Genomic DNA, 16,903 nt, shown 5'->3' with positions numbered 1-16,903 from the left:
CCGCGCGGGACGCGGTGGCACCGCCGACAGGCCGGCGGTGCCCCGCGGGGCATTCCGACCGCGGCGGCTTAGCCGCGGTCAGAGAAGGGAAACCGGCGGTCTCCCGCCGGTTTCCCGCTGCCCCCAAGGAATCCTCCAAGCCGGCGCAGCTTGCTGCGCCGGCTTGGGGATTCCGACTCCCCCTTCCGCCATCCAGTTCCTGCCGGTTCTCCCGCCGGGAACCGGATGGCGGGGGGGGGGGGGTCGCGGGGCCCCTGGGGGCCCCTTCAGTGCCCATGCCAACAGCATGGGCACTGCAGGGGCCCCCGTAAGAGGGCCCCAAAATGTATTTCACTGTCTGCATAGCAGACAGTGAAATACGCGACGGGTGCAGTAGCACCCGTCGCACCTTCCCACTCCGCCGGCTCGATTACGAGCCGGCTTCATGGTGGGAAGGTCGTTTTCCCCTGGGCTGGCGGGCGGCCTTTCGGCGGCCGCCCGCCAGCCCAGGGGAAAACTTGGAATACCCTCCGCGGTCTCTGGACCGCGGAGCGGTATTCCTGACGCGCAACATTGACGGGCGGCCTCCGCCGCCCGTCAATGTTGGAATGAGGGCCAAAGTGTCTTAAGTCTTTTCAAAACAAATAAATGTCTCTTAAAAACAATAAAGGGTCTCTTGCAGCACAAAGTACCTGGTTCACGTGCAAAATCTCCGCAAGGGACCGCAGAGGAGGCGATGCGTGGAAAACCGGGAGGTGTGCGTCGGTTTCGCCCCTTCGCACACTGACTTCCGGCGCGCGGACTTGGTTCCTCTTCGGGTTGCGGGGGTTTATGGTGTCCCGGGAACTATGCGTGGAATCCTGGGCTTGCGGAGCGAAGTCACAAGCGCTGCGTCGATCCGGTGGGCGTTGTGTGGAAATTTCTCCTGCACGGCAGGTGCTGTGTCGATTCCTCTCTGGAAGTCGGGCTGCGTCGTCCCGGGTCGGCTGTGCGTCAATCTGGTGGGCTGTGCGTCAAAGTTCCGGTCACAACACAGGCACTGCGTCTATCTTCTCCTTGCGAAGTCGGGCTGCATCATTCCGGTTTGGCGTGTGGTGAATTTCTCACCGCAGGGCAGGCTGTGCGTCATTTTCAGCAGACTGTGCGTCTAATTTTTGCCGCACAATGTGTCCAGCTGCAGGAGTGAAGTCTTTGGTTCTGAGACTTCAGGGAACAGGAGGCAAGCTCTATCCAAGCCCTTGGAGCGCACTTCTCAGCACAGCCAGAGAGCAGTGAGGCAGCAGGCCTTTTCAGAAAAGAAGTTCAGGTGAGTCCTTTGGGCAGCCAGGCAGTTCCTCTTGGCAGGTCTGGTTCGGGGATTCTTCACCAGCAGGTTTCTTGTCCAGAAGTGTCTGTGAGGTAGAGTGTCTACCCCAAGAAGTGTCTAAAGTCTGTGGTTTTGGGTGCCCTTCTTATACCCATTTTGGCCTATGAAGTAGGCTTACTTCAAAGAAAAGTCTCACTTGTTTGTGAAATCCTGCCCTGCCCAGGCAAGGCCTCAGACACACACCAGGGGGTTGGAGACTGCATTGTGTGAGGGCAGGCACAGCCCTTTCAGGTGCGAGTGACCACTCCTCACCTCCCTCCTAGCACAGATGGCTCATCAGAATATGCAGGCTACACCCCAGCCCCCTTTGTGTCACTGTCTGTAGAGAGGTGCAAACAGCCCAACTGTCAAACTAACCCAGACAGGGAATCCACAAACAGGCAGAGTCACAAATCTAGTTCAAGCAAGAAAATGCCCACTTTCTAAAAGTGGCAGTTTCAAACACACAATATCAAAACCAACTTTACTAAAATATGTATTTTTAAATTGTGAGTTCAGAGGTCCTAAACTCCACATGTTTATCTGCTCCCAAAGGGAATCTGCGCTTTAATCATGTTTAAAGGCAGCCCTCAGGTTAACCTATGAGAGAGATAGACCTTGCAACAGTGAAAAACGAATTTGGCAGTAGTTCACTGTCAGGACTTATAAAACTTATAAAACACATTAGCCCTACCTTACCCGTACACTGCACCCTGCCCATGGGGCTACCTAGGGCCTACCTTAGGGGTGTCTTATATGTAGGAAAAGGTTAGGTCTTGTAGCGTTTGATTTACAGGCCGTGGGCACCTCTAGTGCACTTTACTAGGGACTTACTAGTAAATCAAATATGCCAATCATGAATAAACCAATCAACCGGACAATTTACACAGAAAGCATATAAACTTTAGCACTGGTTAGCAGGGGTAAAGTGCTCAGAGTTCTAAAGCCAACAAAAACAGGTCAGGAAAAATAGGAGGAAGGAGGCAAAAGGTTTGGAGATGACCCTGCAAAAAGGGCCAGGTCCAACAAATACCTTTGAATGCCAACCCAGATCGAGGAGTAATCAATCCAAAATGCTGGCGGTAATTTGTATTCCAACACCTGTTCAATAAGTGCCATGTCTCTTGGTTTCAATCGGTACATGTTCAATGCATGCAAATCAAAACCTGCAGATTCTGGTGTGGCTCGGTAGGGAGCTAAGGCTCCTGTTTTTGTCTCCCAATACTTGATAGTAGTTGTTGCAACATGGGGTTGTATCTGTAATGCAGGGGTTAACATTTGCATTAATGGTGTTTCTGCATTTGTTAAGGGTCTATTATTAAGTATCAACAAGGCCTCATTCAAATGATCTCTCCAATTTCTCAGAGTACTGTGCGCTAGTTTTTGCAATTGGATTTTTAGTAAACCGTTCATTCTCTCAATCCTGCAGCTTGTGGGTAATATGAATATGATAAATCCACTCAGTATTGTGTTTTGAACAATAGTGTTGCACCATTTTACCTTTAAAATGTGACCCATTGTCACTCTGGACTTGCAGTTGGATGGTGTTGAATTGAGTAGCACGTTTACATGGAAACGCAATCAGATATCCAGAATAAGTATCCACCACCATGCAGACGTATTGACACACGCGACTACTCAGTAGTGGCCCAATGTAATCGATTTGCCGTATCTGTCCTGGCAACTTCCCACTCCCCAACTGACCTCTGACAGTTTGCAGGACAGATCTCTGTCTATATCGACAAATAGGACACTGCATTATGACAGTTATAATCATATTGAGGCGAATGTGCATCCCTCTAATCCCTGCCCACCTGTTAGTGGCCTTCCTTCCCAGGTGTCCACTTTTTATGCACCCATTTAGCTATCCCAACCAAATCGGAATCCTGCGTTGCCACTTCTGCCTCTGAGATTTTGGCTTTGTCATCTGCAAAGGAATTGAACCATTGTTCTAGGGAATCAGTGGGGCAATGGGCATCTACATGATATACAGTAATGATACCCTACTCTAGCATTTCCCAATGTTCCTGCCATAATTCTTTGCCCCACACAACTGGCAAGTAAATTCCAAGTATATGTGCATGCCATTTGGGAAGCAAGGTGGCTAGCCCATTGGCAATCAACCAATAAGCTGTATAAATGTCCCAGGAAGTTACTGTTTTAATTCCTGATATACAGCATACAATCCTGGGTTACTGGATTATACAACATTGCCTTCCAATGTCTTTTGGCCCCCACATACTTGGCTGAACCATCTGTGAACCAAACATGCTCCTATCCTCAGGGGACAAGGATTCAAATGGCTCACCCCACCTCGCGGGTAACTCTTTTACCTCTGGCACCTCTTGCACCATCTCATTATCCTGCACAGGGGCCTGTGCCACCTGTTCATGCAGGACTGCTGTTCCTGCTGGTCCCACTCGGGCCCTGTCCTGTATGTACCATTTCCACTTAATGATGCTAGCTTCCTGTGCATGTCCTTTTTGGTGAGTTTTAGGGGAACTCATCACCCGCTGCATTATCAGGATCTCAGGTCTCAGAATCACTTAATGCCCTGAGGTCATTTGCTCAGTCTCCACTAGAGCCCAGAAGCACGCTAGTAATTTTTTCTCAAAGGGAGCATATCGCTCTCCATCATCTTGTAGCTTTTTGGCCCAGAAACCCAGGGGCACCCACTTTCTTCCCTGTTTTTGCCACATACTTCAATTTGCATGTTGCCCCTGAATGGTTACATGTAACTCAGTGTCTCCTTCCTGTACTGGCTGTAAGTCTAACGCCTGTTGAATCGCATCCTTTGCCAATTCAAACACACACTGCTCCCCATTTAACCTCATGCTTCTTTCGAGTCACGTTGTACAAAAGGGCCAAAATCTGACTCAAGTGAGGGATATGATGTTTCCAAACACCAAGCAACCCAATAAATTGCTGAGTCTCCTCTTTATTATGGGGTGTGGAAAGTTCTAGTATCTTTTGTCTTGCCTGCAGCAACAGCTCTCTACCACTGATTCCACATTTTGAGAGGGTCCTTGCGTCTTATCTGGATTGATCACCCACCCTTTACTTTGCAAATGATCCACAACCCTGTCCAACTGAGTTTGCACCTGTTCTTGCGTTTCTCCCTGAATCATCACATCGATATAATGAGACAACTGCACCCCTGGAATGACAGGTACTCCATCCAGGTGTTCTGCCACGTGGCAGATGGCGGGGCTGTATACTTACCCAATAGTCAACGATACCATCTTAAATTGTCTTCCATTCCATGAGAAACTGACTTGCACTCTCCCCCTCCCTTCGGTTATGAAATTCAAGCCCTGGCTGTACTCAGTATGTGTTTCGAAAACACACAAAGGAATGGGCTCTGCCCCAATGCGCATTCCAGAGACTGAGGAGCTATACTTTTACTTGATGCAAACATTCCCCGGCTGATGTTCTCTTATCATGCCTACCTTCCATATCCCCAATGTTGTGTTCGAACACTGTGTGCTGGTGGGAAAAACACAAATACGTTGTGTGCAGGAAACAAGCTTGGTGTGGAAAAAACCCTGCGCCACAACTGTGACGGCACCTGAAGCTAAGCACAAAATGGAGTGAGTGGCCAAGATGGAGTCGTGGTCAAAAACACATAGAATTTCACTCCGTCACAAAAGTGATACATTATATCCAGTGGGATTTAGATTTCTCTGGATGGGACATCCGTCACTGTTGTGACTGAGTAACCCATCCACCAAGTTGTAAATCAGGCCCTTAGTCTCTACAATTGAAGTTGAAGTCCTCCAGTGGAGCAAGGTTGCAGTATGTATCCGATAAGGTCCTCATGAAGCCAGATAGCTATTAGACGAGGTCCCTGTGAAAGTATTTGTGTGGCTAAAAAGCTCAGAATGGAAGAAATGCAAATTTTGTGGCTGCCAAATTCCTAACTTGGGACGAATACTTCTTACACCTTTGCCTGGTCAAGATTTCTACCTTTGGACTTTGGGCCTCATTTACATCTTGGCAGACAGGGTTACTCTGTTGCAAATGTGCCTGATATCCCGTCTGCAATATTATGATTCCATTATATCCCATGGAAATCATAATACGGCGGATAGAATAACCGTTGCGTTTGTGACAGAGTAACCCATCAACCAAGATCTAAATCAAGCCATTAGTTTTTTTTTATGGAGTTCAAAATCCTCCAGCAAAGCAAGCCTGAAGCTGTATCTGACAAATTCCACTCAAAATATTGCACATTTGAAGCAAGGTCTCCCTGTCGCTTCGAAGGTATGAAGTTCAAACATTTTCTAAGCGCCAATTTTTCAGACTTTCTGGGCAGCTTCTGTTTATCACTTCTAGGCTCTTAGAACCTCAGGAAAATAACTTAGGTCCAGGACTGACATCAGTAGATGCCACCAGCAGGATTCAGTCCAAGTCCAGTTGCCACTGGTCATCTGGACACGCCAGGAAAAAGGCCTCTTGTAGCTTGTTCAGTCCCAATAGCCACACATGAAGTCATCACTCTGCCCCTCAGTGTCCAGTTCTCAGTCTTGGGTACAAGTGGAAGCAAGTCACCACACAGGTCTACACTTTAGGTCTCCACACAGGTCACAGACAGTGGTCAGACGAGCTGTGGGTGAGGTGACACTTTTGTAGGACTCACTAACAAGTCAGTGTGCTGATTCATGAACACTCCCTAACCAAGGATTAAAAAGTCCCAGGTGCAACACTTCCCACTTTTGCAGCGCATCCTGTTTGTCTTACATCCCACAGTGCACTATTCTAGACAAATCCAAGCCCTTGAAGTTTGCTGCTGTGCCAGCCAGGGATGTGTTTAGGGACATTAGTAGTCCCCCCTCCTCCTCCTCTTCCTCCTCAACTACACCAAACTTGTTCTGGGACCAGCTCCCCCTCCCACTATATCTGTGCCAATCTTGCTACAGAGGGCATCAGGGAACAAAAGGCTTCTCTTCCCCTGGTCTCCTTTTAAACTTAACTAAGAACGGGCAGACGTCACCATGGTCCCTTTCAAGTTAATTAATTTCCTGAACTCCCTCCAGCTGTCCTTCCTGAGCTGATAAGAGCCACATTTCTCAAACCCACATTTTCCATCCCATAGACCTTAGACATTGTTTCTGGCCTGGGAATAGTTTGTACACCTCATTAAGAGGAAACACGGAAAGAGGTCAGCATGGAAGACTAATGCTAATTGGTCTACTGGAGGTTCAGGCCGACAAAGTCTAACATTTTAAAAGTCATTGTTCCTAAATATTTATTCAAATCTGACTTCACCATTGAATTGGATTCGTAATAAACATTACACATAGTGTTTGAATTGTGTCAGTAGCTTGTCCTGAACCAAAGATAGCTGAACCTTATTTTTCTCAAAGGACAGCCACTGGCCTTATACAGTGAAAATAGGTATATGCCAACAATAAAGTCTTGCATGCATCACATTTAAATACTAGACTCCCTACCTTGTGTGCAAAAAGGTCAAATTAGGGTGACTTATTTCCTGTCAAAAAGGGTTATTTTGATAGATTCATGTTTCTTTTGGAATGCACATGTGTTGCAGTACACATTTGACAATTAACTTTTCCATGCCAATCAGTGTATTTCCTGCACCGTATATTATGGTCATACTGGAAAGATAAATATCCCAGTTAGGAGTTAGGCAATTTTACCATGTTTTAGGGGGTCAGTACAGATACACCGGGGACTGGGCAGGAGTGACCAAGTGTGCAGAGATTAAACTCCTTCGCTGCCAGGCCTTTTCCCCTCCTGTGACGAGCCTTTTTTTGGCTATTTGGGACAGTTCGCGCCTAGACCCTCATAACTTTTTCTCAACATAAGCTACCCATGCCACATTTGCGTCCTCTTTCTCCAACATCCTAGGGATTCTATGGGTACCCAGACTTTGTGAGTTCCCCTGAAGGAGACCAAGAAATTAGCCAAAATAGAGCAACAATTACATTTTTTTTTTTTTTAAAGGGAAAAAGGGCTGCAGATTAAGGCTTGTGTTTTTTTCCCTGAAAATGGCATCAACAAAGAGTTTGCAGTGATAAACTCACCATCTTCCCAGCTTTCAGGAACAGGCAGACTTGAATTAGAAACCCCAATTATTCAACACAATTGTGACATTTTACTGGGACTTACGCCATTTTTACTATTTTTTGTGCTTTTTTGTGCTTTCAGCCTCCTTCTAGGGTGAGAACCCAATGCTGGATCCCAGAAAGCTAAACTTTTCTGAAAAGTAGACAAAATTCTGAATTAAGCAAGGGGTCATTTGTGTAGATCCTACCAGTGTTTCCTACAGAAAATAACAGCTGAAATAAAAGAATATTAAAATTGAGGTGAAAAAACAGCCATTTTTCTCCACATATTACTCTACAACTTTTTCCTGCGATGTCAGATTTTTGAAAACAATATACCCTTACATCAGCTGGACTCTTCTGGTTGTTGGGATATATAGGGCTTGTAGGTTTCATCAAGAACCCTACGGACACAGAGCCAATAAGTGAGCTGCTCCTTGCAACGGGTTTTCATTCTATACCGGGTATACAGCAATTAATTTGCAAAAATATAAAAAGAGAAAAATAGGTATCAAGAAAACCTTTGTTTTTCTGAAATGGCCACAAGATAAGGTGTTGAGTAGCAGTGGTTATTTGCACAGCTCTGAATTCCGGGGTGCCCATACTAGAATGTGAATTACAGGGCATTTCTCAAATAGGATTCTTTTTTACACACGGTCTTACAATTGGAAGGAAAAAATGTAGAGAACGACAAGGGGCAATAACACTTGTGTTGATATTCTGTGTTCCCCCAAGTCTCCCGATAAAAATGGTACCTCACTTGCGTGGGTAGGCCTAATGCTTACGACAGGAAACACAAAATGGACACATCACATTTTTACATTGAAATCTGACATGTTCTTTGCAAAGTGCCTAGTTGTAGATTTTGGCCTCTAGCTCAGCCGGCACCTATGGAAACCTAGGAAACCTGTGCAGTTTTGAAAACTAGACACCTAGGAGAATCCAAGATGGGGTGACTTGTGGGGCTCCGACCAGGTTCTGTTTTCCAGAATCCTTTCCAAACCTCAAATGTTGGCCAAACAAAAACGTTTTTCTCTCATTTCGGTGACAGAAAGTTCTGGAATCTGAGAGGAGCCCCAAATTTCCTTACACCCAGCGTTCCCCCAAGTCTCCCAATAAAAAATTGTACCTCACTTGTGGGGGTAGGCCTTAGCGCCCGCGACAGGAAATGCCCCAAAATACAACGTGGACACATCACATTTTCACAAAGAAAACAGAGCTGTTTTTTGCAAAGTGCCTAGCTGTGGATTTTGGCCTCTAGCTCAGCCAGCACCTAGGGAAACCTAGCAAACCTGCGCAGTTTTAAAAACTAGACACCTAGGGGAATCCATGATGGGGTGACTTGTGGGGCTCTGACCAGGTTCTGTTACCCAGAATCCTTTGCAAACCTCAAAAGTTGGCCAAAAAAACACTTTTTCCTCTCATTTCGGTGACAGAAAGTTCTGAAATCTGAGAGGAGCCATAAATTTTCTACCACCCAGCGTTCCCCCAAGTCTCCTGATAAAAATGGTACCTCACTCGTGGGGGTAGGCCCTAGCGCCCGTGACAGGAAATGCCACAAAACACAACATGGACACAACACATTTTCACAAAGAAAACAGAGCTGTTTTTTGCAAAGTGCCTAGCTGTGGATTTTGGCCTCTAGCTCAGCCGGCACCTAGGGAAACCTAGCAAACCTGCGCAGTTTTAAAAACTAGACACCTAGGGGAATCCAAGATGGGGTGACTTGTGGGGCTCTGACCAGGTTCTGTTACCCAGAATCCTTTGCAAACCTCAAAATGTGCACAAAAAAACACTTTTTCCTCTCATTTCGGTGACAGAATTTTCTGGAATGTGAGAGGAGCCACAAATTTCCTTCCACCCAGCATTCCCCCAAGTCTCACGATAAAAATGGTACCTCACTTTTGTGGGTAGGCCTACTGCCCGCAAAAGGAAATGCCTCAAAACACTATCTGGACACAGCAAAATTATCAAATACAAAACTACATGTTTTTGCGGGGGCACCTGCGTTTTTGGTCCTGGGCTCAGCAGCCATCTATGAAAACCTACCAAACCCAGATATTTCGGAAAAATAGACACCTGAGTCCAGGGAGGTGTGACTTTTGTGGATCTCCCAATGTTTTCCTACCCAGAATCCTCAGTAAACCTCAAATTTAGCTAGAAAATCACATTTTTCCGACCTTTCTGTGTGGGAATCACTGCACCGGGAGACATTTCATATCACCCAACGTTCCCCTCAGTCTCCCGGTAAAAATTATACCTGATTTGTGTAGGTGGGCCAAGTGCTTGTGACAGGGAAGATCCAAAAGCATGTTGAAATTGAGGGGGAACCAAAGTGGGTCCAAAAGGGCAGTTTGAAAAAATAAAATTTTTAGGCTGACAAGTGCAGCAGAATTTTTATCGGTATAGATGAGACAATGCTGGGTGGTAGGAATTTTGTGGATTCCTGCAGATTCACAAAAATGTGGAAAAAATGTGTGATTTCAATCAAAGTTGGAGGTTTGCAGGGCATTGTGGGTAAGAAAAAGGTGTGGGGTGCATGTGAAAGATACCACCCTGGAATCATCCAGATGTTTAGTTTTCAGATGTGTTGAGGTCTTGTGGATTTTTCTACACGGCAGCATCCCAAAGTCCATAAAGTGCAGCCCTCACCATTCCAAGTCAAGTGGGACGATTTTGAGAGTTAGCCAAGCTCTCATTGCCCGAATGTAAAACCAAAACCCAAAATAATCAAATGTCCAATTGCTTGCCATGGGATAAGATGTTTTAGTGTGCTGGGGAGAGCTGAAAGACTGTTACCACCTTCAGTTGGGGTCCATACTGGTTGGTAGCCACCACCCCACTATTTATTTATTTTTTAATTATCTGGCATCTAGTAGACTTTCTGCCCCGGGGTGTGGATCAGGGGTAATTGCCCCATCTGCCCACTGGTGAGCAGAACAGCTTTGGCCCCATTTATTTTGGGGGGGTGGTATGGCCATACCCCCACCCTCTTATTTTGGGGGAAAAAAAATCTTCCCTGGTCTCTGGTGGGCTTTCTGCTCTCCCCTTGGTTACTCAAGGGGCTGCCCCCTAAAGAAAACACACACACACCAATCCCTTGTGCCTAAGTGGTGTCTGCCCCCCCCCGGGGACAGATCTGCCTAATAGAAATACGCTGATCTGCCCCCTAGGGGAGCAGAAATGGCCTAAAATAAATTTGCCCTCCCACCCCCCAGTGAAGCGACCCTTGCCTAAGGGGTCGCTCTCCCCTTGCCTAAGGGGTCGCTCTCCACCTCTAAAAAAAACAAAACACAAATAAAAAAAAAATAAAAAAATGATCCCTGGTGCCTAGAGGTTTCAATAGGCCAATCTGCCTCCCTGGGGAGCGACCCTTGCCCAAGGGGTCGCTCCCCTTATGCCAATTTCTTTTTTCAAAACGAATCCCTGGTGTCTAGTGGGCATTTCAGAACTGCTCTGAGAGACTTCAAAGGGAAGGAAATTCCTTTCCTTCCCTTTGAAGCCTCTCAGGCCCCCATCACATGATCGGAAGAGAAATGCTTTGCATTTCTCCTCCGATCGCACTCTGATGAGATCAACGCGCCAATGTGTGCGAACGTCATCGGACGTCACTAGGGGGCTGGGGGGGTGGAAGGGGAAGGGCTTCCCCTTCCATCCCTGCCTTTGGGGGTAGGAGGGAAGCCCACGGAGGGAGCGCTAGTGCTCCCTCTGAGCTCCATGCCGAGGACGTAATGGTTACGTCCTCGGCACAGGAGCACTGTGCTGGTGGACGTAACCATTACGTCCCCAGCACAGAAGGGGTTAACAAACAGCAGCATCTTTCAACAAAAAATGGAAATGGCCATGCAAAAAGAGACACTTTATAACAGATTTAACTATTTTCTAAAACCAAAAAGAAAAACGTGGGGCACCAGTATACTGTAAAAAGTGAGGCTGTGCCATTATAACAGGATTTCTAAACTGATCATCAAATAACAATTTCATATTTAAAATGATGTTAATGATGTGTATATAGATAACACATAGATTAAATGAGCAAGTTGGCTTGGCTAATTTAATAAGCCTAAGGAATAGTGTCCCCACTGCAAATTCTGTGAAAATGTATTGTTGTGAAATAAATTAATAAGAAGAATTTGAAAACCACCTGAGCCCATATATATATTTTATTTCTTAGATTTGGAGGCTCTCTTATTTGTGATATACAGATGGCACCCATTTAGGATATTTCTTTGTTAGAAAGTGATTTAAAAAGTATGTATCAATGATGTACAGTTTCAGCCCAGATGAAGTCTGGCAGATATTGGCACTAACCTATTGACATTAGGCCAAAGAAAGATATTTTATATCTCAAGCTCACAGGATGTAAACTGTTCAAATGTAAATTCCGCCTTCATAGTGTTCACTTAGCCACAATAGATAAAATGGCATAAAGTAAAAGTTCCATGAACTGGAACATTGTTCAGTTTAAATATTTCTATCTCACGGTGATTGCGCCATTGAGCTCCATTATTTGTATCAGATGAATGGAGTCCTCCGCCGTGCATGGTCTGGACCACATTAAGCAGTGAAAAAGCTGATTTCGGATCTTCCTGCTAGCGCCTTGTTATGTATTTTATATAGAATATTCTTCATACTGACATGTATTTTCTGTTTACAGGCGTTATTATAAAGAAACAGATGGATTGAAGCTCGATGTTGGAGTGTATATGAAAGCTCTGGAAGTATGTACTTATATAGGTTTCCACTGGAGGTTTGTTACTTTGTGTGTCAGAGAGTTCATGTACGACCCAAGCTGACTATGAATAGGTGTGCACAAGAGGACGTGTTGTGCAGGAAACATGGGATTGTCAACGTGCTTCAATGTTACTGAACGTACAGCAATATGACAGTGTGTTACTGCATATGTTGGATAGCATAGTAGTTGACATATTTAGTAATAATTGCTTTATTTTCTTCATGCAATGGCTATTCTACTCAAGTGTAACAGCTAGTACCTGCTGCTGTTAGCCAGCTTTACTTCTTTGGTACTGCCACTTTTAAGAGGTTTTGGTCATTAAAAACACTCAATCTGACTATTGTAGCATCGTAATTCTACTTTGGAACAATTTCTGACAGGAAGTGATCTTGGATAGCAAGGTCATTCTCCCGTGCCTTCTTAGAATCCTACTGTAGAAATGTCACAATCAAGATAGAAGTTTCTCTACAATGCTTTTGTCAGAACATCCACTACCAAGGTCATCCATGATCTGTGTTTTAATTTATAGTCTCCAATTAGGTACACAGTCAGTCATTGTTAAGTACATAGTATTGAGGGGCCGATTCTGAGGTTCCTGTTGTTGTGATTCAATAAATACTTTTAGACAGGAAATTCTTTGGGAATTGATTATTTATTCCAGCTGAAAGGACGTCATAAGCTAACTTCAGCTACCAGATGTCTAACAGTTCATTCCTAGACATGGGCAAATATACCCTCATCAACCAATGAAAGTTCCAAACAACGCATACAGATCACAATAAGCATTACATAGTAATGTGTGATAGCACACATCCTGGCAGAGTTGATACGACTAACAAGAAAGAAGCATCCTTCCCACCATGAGTTCAACCTTGACATGCAGCTAGTCTGAGAATCAAACCCTAGAGGCATCCTCCCGGCACAGGAAAGTGACGCTCTGCAAAATACCATTTTAGAATTTCTAATGTTAACCCTGCTCTGTGCTTGTGTACTGTAATGGTGTGGGCACATGATCTATAAAAAAGATGCAGTCGGTTAAGTTTCTAAAACGTGGCCTAGATGTTCACATTGTAGCTATGACATTCAGCTGATTCAGGGAAGATAATATCAGAGATCAGCCTCTTCAATAGGGCTTCTTAATTATAGGCAGTACTAAAGTAGAGTTTTATTATTCATCTCTCACTTACTCAATACTATGAGTATGCATGGTATTCATGTAGAACCAAAAAACCTGAGCAACGGCATGCACTCTGCATTATTCTTTTTTGTGCCTCAAGGTTAACTTTTCTTGGGCACTCATACAAATTTCATGATACTTCTAGTTTGAATAAGGAATTCCATCAGGTTGAGGAACTGAGTCAAAAAGTTGTCTTTCATGAGCCTATTATATGGACTCTTAAAACATTATTGTGGACAGTTGTGTGGTATTCTAACTGTGTAAACAGAACGTTGGGAGGTGGAATTTTGGGGAAGGCAGAGAGTGACTGTTGGGGACAGGACCGATCACTAAGGGCAATGAACGGTTGCTATGCTTCCTCTGGTGGATGATAAACCTTACCTGCGACCGCAATCTAAGTCTTTTCGTTTGGATTACCACATCCGTTTGGCAATGAGTGGGAGTCCAGAGGCAGTGTTCGTTTAGAATCATCATTTTGTCTCGTTGTGGAGCGGCGACTCCAGCGAGGCAGTATTTCCAAGGGAAAATTCAGGAAGGTGTGGCTGTGCAAAATTATGTTTTTATCAGCTGTTTTTCAGCTGTTCCGGCGATAGACTGGAGGAGTTTTTCTGCTGTTTCTCCTATCGTGTGGAGGATTCACTTCCCACAGTCCATTGCGCACTCAACATTGTTATGGGGGGCATTTTGGATTGGGCAAAATTGACGGCAGCCATTTTGGATCTACAATCTTTTGAGAAGATCGTCAAGGAGACTTTCTTCCCACAATTTATTGCGCATACAATGCTTATAAGGTGGTCATTTTGAATTAGGTGAAAATTACGGCAGCCATTTTGGTTTGGGCAATATTTTTAGAACTCCATACTTTTGGTTTCTTTCTCATAATTCATTGCGTGTATGATGTATTTATGGCGGCCATCTTGGATTGGATGAAATTCAACCATTTTGTTTCATGACTATTTGATTACTTACCTGCCATTTTGGTTTGGGTTACCAAAACTGTAATTCTATTAACAAGAATTACTTGTTGAATGATCTATGATATTTAGAATTGGGAAGTAAACTTGCAACAAGTAATTTAAAAATATATATTATAACTACAAGAATGTTTTTTTTCTGTTTGCTCAAGAGCTCATTGTGGCTCCTCCTCCATTTTTGCAAGCTGCAGGAAAACTTCTTGTGGAATGGGAACTATGGTATCCAGTGTTTCAAGCATGTGTGGATGTATTAGAAGATATAGGCTGTGCTTCTCAAAGGAAACTTGCCTTATTTAAGCATTGTTTGGGAGGAATGGGGTTGAAGGAATATAACAACCTTTCTCCTTTAGAAAACATATGTGACATGGATGTTTTTGAGCAAGCAGTTAAAAGGTTAAAAAAACAGATTTGGTAAGAAAATAAATACTTTGATGGAAAGGTTAAAATTGTATTCTCGTTCTCAAAAATAAGACAAATATATTGAGGACTACGTTTCAGCTTTTAGAGCTCTAGCTGGATTTTGCAAATTTGAGGCGATCACATATGACCAAATTCTGCGAGATCAAATAATGATGCAAACAAAAAGTTAAAAAAATCCAGAAAAGGTTATGGGCTGGTACAGAAACTTCATTGAGTGCTATAATAAATATTGCAAAGGGCATCAAACAATCTGACAAGTTTGTAAATGAGATCAGAGGTCAGTATTAAAAATTAAGTGAAGATTTACGTGGCCAAGAAGGGTGATTCCATTCTGGGTTGGCCACACCAGCAAGAGTTGGGAATGAAGTTGGATTCCAATGCTTTTCCTGCTGTGTCGGTTATCATACCAGAGGTAGGCAACTCTGGTTTTGTGGATAATTTAAAATGTTTGTTTCTAAAATTGTTTAAAGATGAGTTAGGGAAATTTCAAGGACTCAAACATAAGATTATTTTGAAAGAAGGGGGTGTTTCTGTTAGACACAAAGTCAGTGCCTTTGACAAATAGAAGGAGATGCTACATGACTTATGTCTTAATAAATTAATTTAGCCTATTCAATCATCTCCTTGGGTATCCCTTGTTGTGATTTCTGTTAAGAGTTCTGGTGAGGTACGCTTATGCGTGGATTTGTGTAGTCTAAATGATGAGATTGGGATTGATAGACATCCTTTATCTAATCTGCATGAGATGGTTTCTACTCTTGCAGGTGCTGCAGTATTTCCACCTATTGATTTAGTGAGTGCGTACCATCAGATTGAGATGGAGATGGAATCAAAGTATCTTACTGCTTTTATTACACTGGAGGGAATGTATTAATTTCTGAGACTGCCTCTTGGTTTAGTGAGTGCTGCTTCGATATTCCAATGCTTAATGAAGATTACCCTGGAAGGGGTCACTGGTGCAGTAGCTTTTCTGGATGATATCGTAGTGTTTGGGAAAATATATGAAGAACATGATAAGAATTTACATGTTGTATTAAAAAGGCTACAGCAGAAGGGTTTGGCTGTTAGATTGAAAAAATTTTGTTTTCAAAGAAAGGTTGTTGACTATTTGGGCCATGAAATTTCAGAAGAAGGCATCAAACCTAAAATAAATCATGTGGGAGCAATAGTTAATGCTGCTGCGCCACTTCTAAGGAACACCTTGTGTCCTTTCTGGGACTGACAGAGTTATATGCAAAATTTGTGCAAGACTATGCTACAAAAGTTGATCCTCCGAGCATTGTTGAAGAAAAATGTAAAATTTGAATGAGAATCATTTCAACTAAGAACAAAATTGTTCATGCTCTTTGTTTAAAACCGTACATTGTAGGTAAACATTTTGTAGTGGCTGTGGATGCAAGTAGTGTGGGTTTGGGTGCAGTTCTCATGCAAAAGGATAATGGAAAGGAATGGATAGTAGCATATGTTGTGTGTACCCTTAATTTATCTGAGAGGTATTATGCCGTAATTGAAAAAGAGTTATTAGCCTGTACGTGGGCTGTTCACCATTTCAGACAATTCTTGTGGGGAACAAAATTTACAATTGAAACAGACCACAAACCTGTTATCAGCAGGGGTGCGGAAACTTTGACAGCACGTCTTGCTCGTTTAGCTGCAAAATTGCAAGAATATCAGTGCATTGTACAGTATGTTCCAGGTAGAGAAAATATCCACACCGATTGCATGTCACGTTTTCCTTTGAAGGATGCTTTGGAAATTGAAGATGTGAGTGAATGTGATGTGGCCTGTACAATTGAGGATTTGAAGGATGAGTGTGTGGCCTGTGAATGTTTCTGTGCAATTTCTGAAGATATGTAGAGAGAATCTTTACAAATAGATGAGGTGTTAAAATTGGTAAGTAAATAGCTAATCAAAGGTTGATCAGATGAAGGAAATTGAGAGGTGATTTAGCTTAAGCCAATGATGAATTAATGGTCAATAAGGGAATTATTTTGAGAGGTGACAAATTTGTGCCTCCACAAATTTTGTGGCGTAAATTGTTTACTCTAGCCTATGTGGTACATCTTGGGATGTCATCTACTAAAAGGAGAATTAGAAATTTCTACTGGTGGACAAAAATGGATGACATGATAGACAGACGGGTAAGGGAGCGTGTTCCTTGTGCGGGCAGTAATTAAACTACTAAAGCTTATGTTGTGGAAAATG

At 43.7% G+C, this 16,903-nt stretch overlaps 1 protein-coding gene across 1 annotated transcript in view; it reads left to right on the top strand.

Annotated features, from left to right (window-relative positions):
- Positions 1-16,903, top strand: part of LHPP (phospholysine phosphohistidine inorganic pyrophosphate phosphatase) — a 175,210-nt gene that overhangs the window by 123,494 nt on the left and 34,813 nt on the right. The window contains exon 4 of the mRNA XM_069239130.1: positions 12,050-12,113. Coding sequence (XP_069095231.1) covers positions 12,050-12,113 — 64 coding nt within the window. The remainder of the gene's footprint in view (positions 1-12,049; positions 12,114-16,903) is intronic.

Source organism: Pleurodeles waltl, chromosome 6 (genome assembly GCF_031143425.1).
Source record: "Pleurodeles waltl isolate 20211129_DDA chromosome 6, aPleWal1.hap1.20221129, whole genome shotgun sequence".
Classification (NCBI taxonomy): domain Eukaryota; kingdom Metazoa; phylum Chordata; class Amphibia; order Caudata; family Salamandridae; genus Pleurodeles; species Pleurodeles waltl.
Note: the sequence above shows the minus strand (reverse complement) of the source record. Positions and strands in the feature narration are given on the sequence as shown.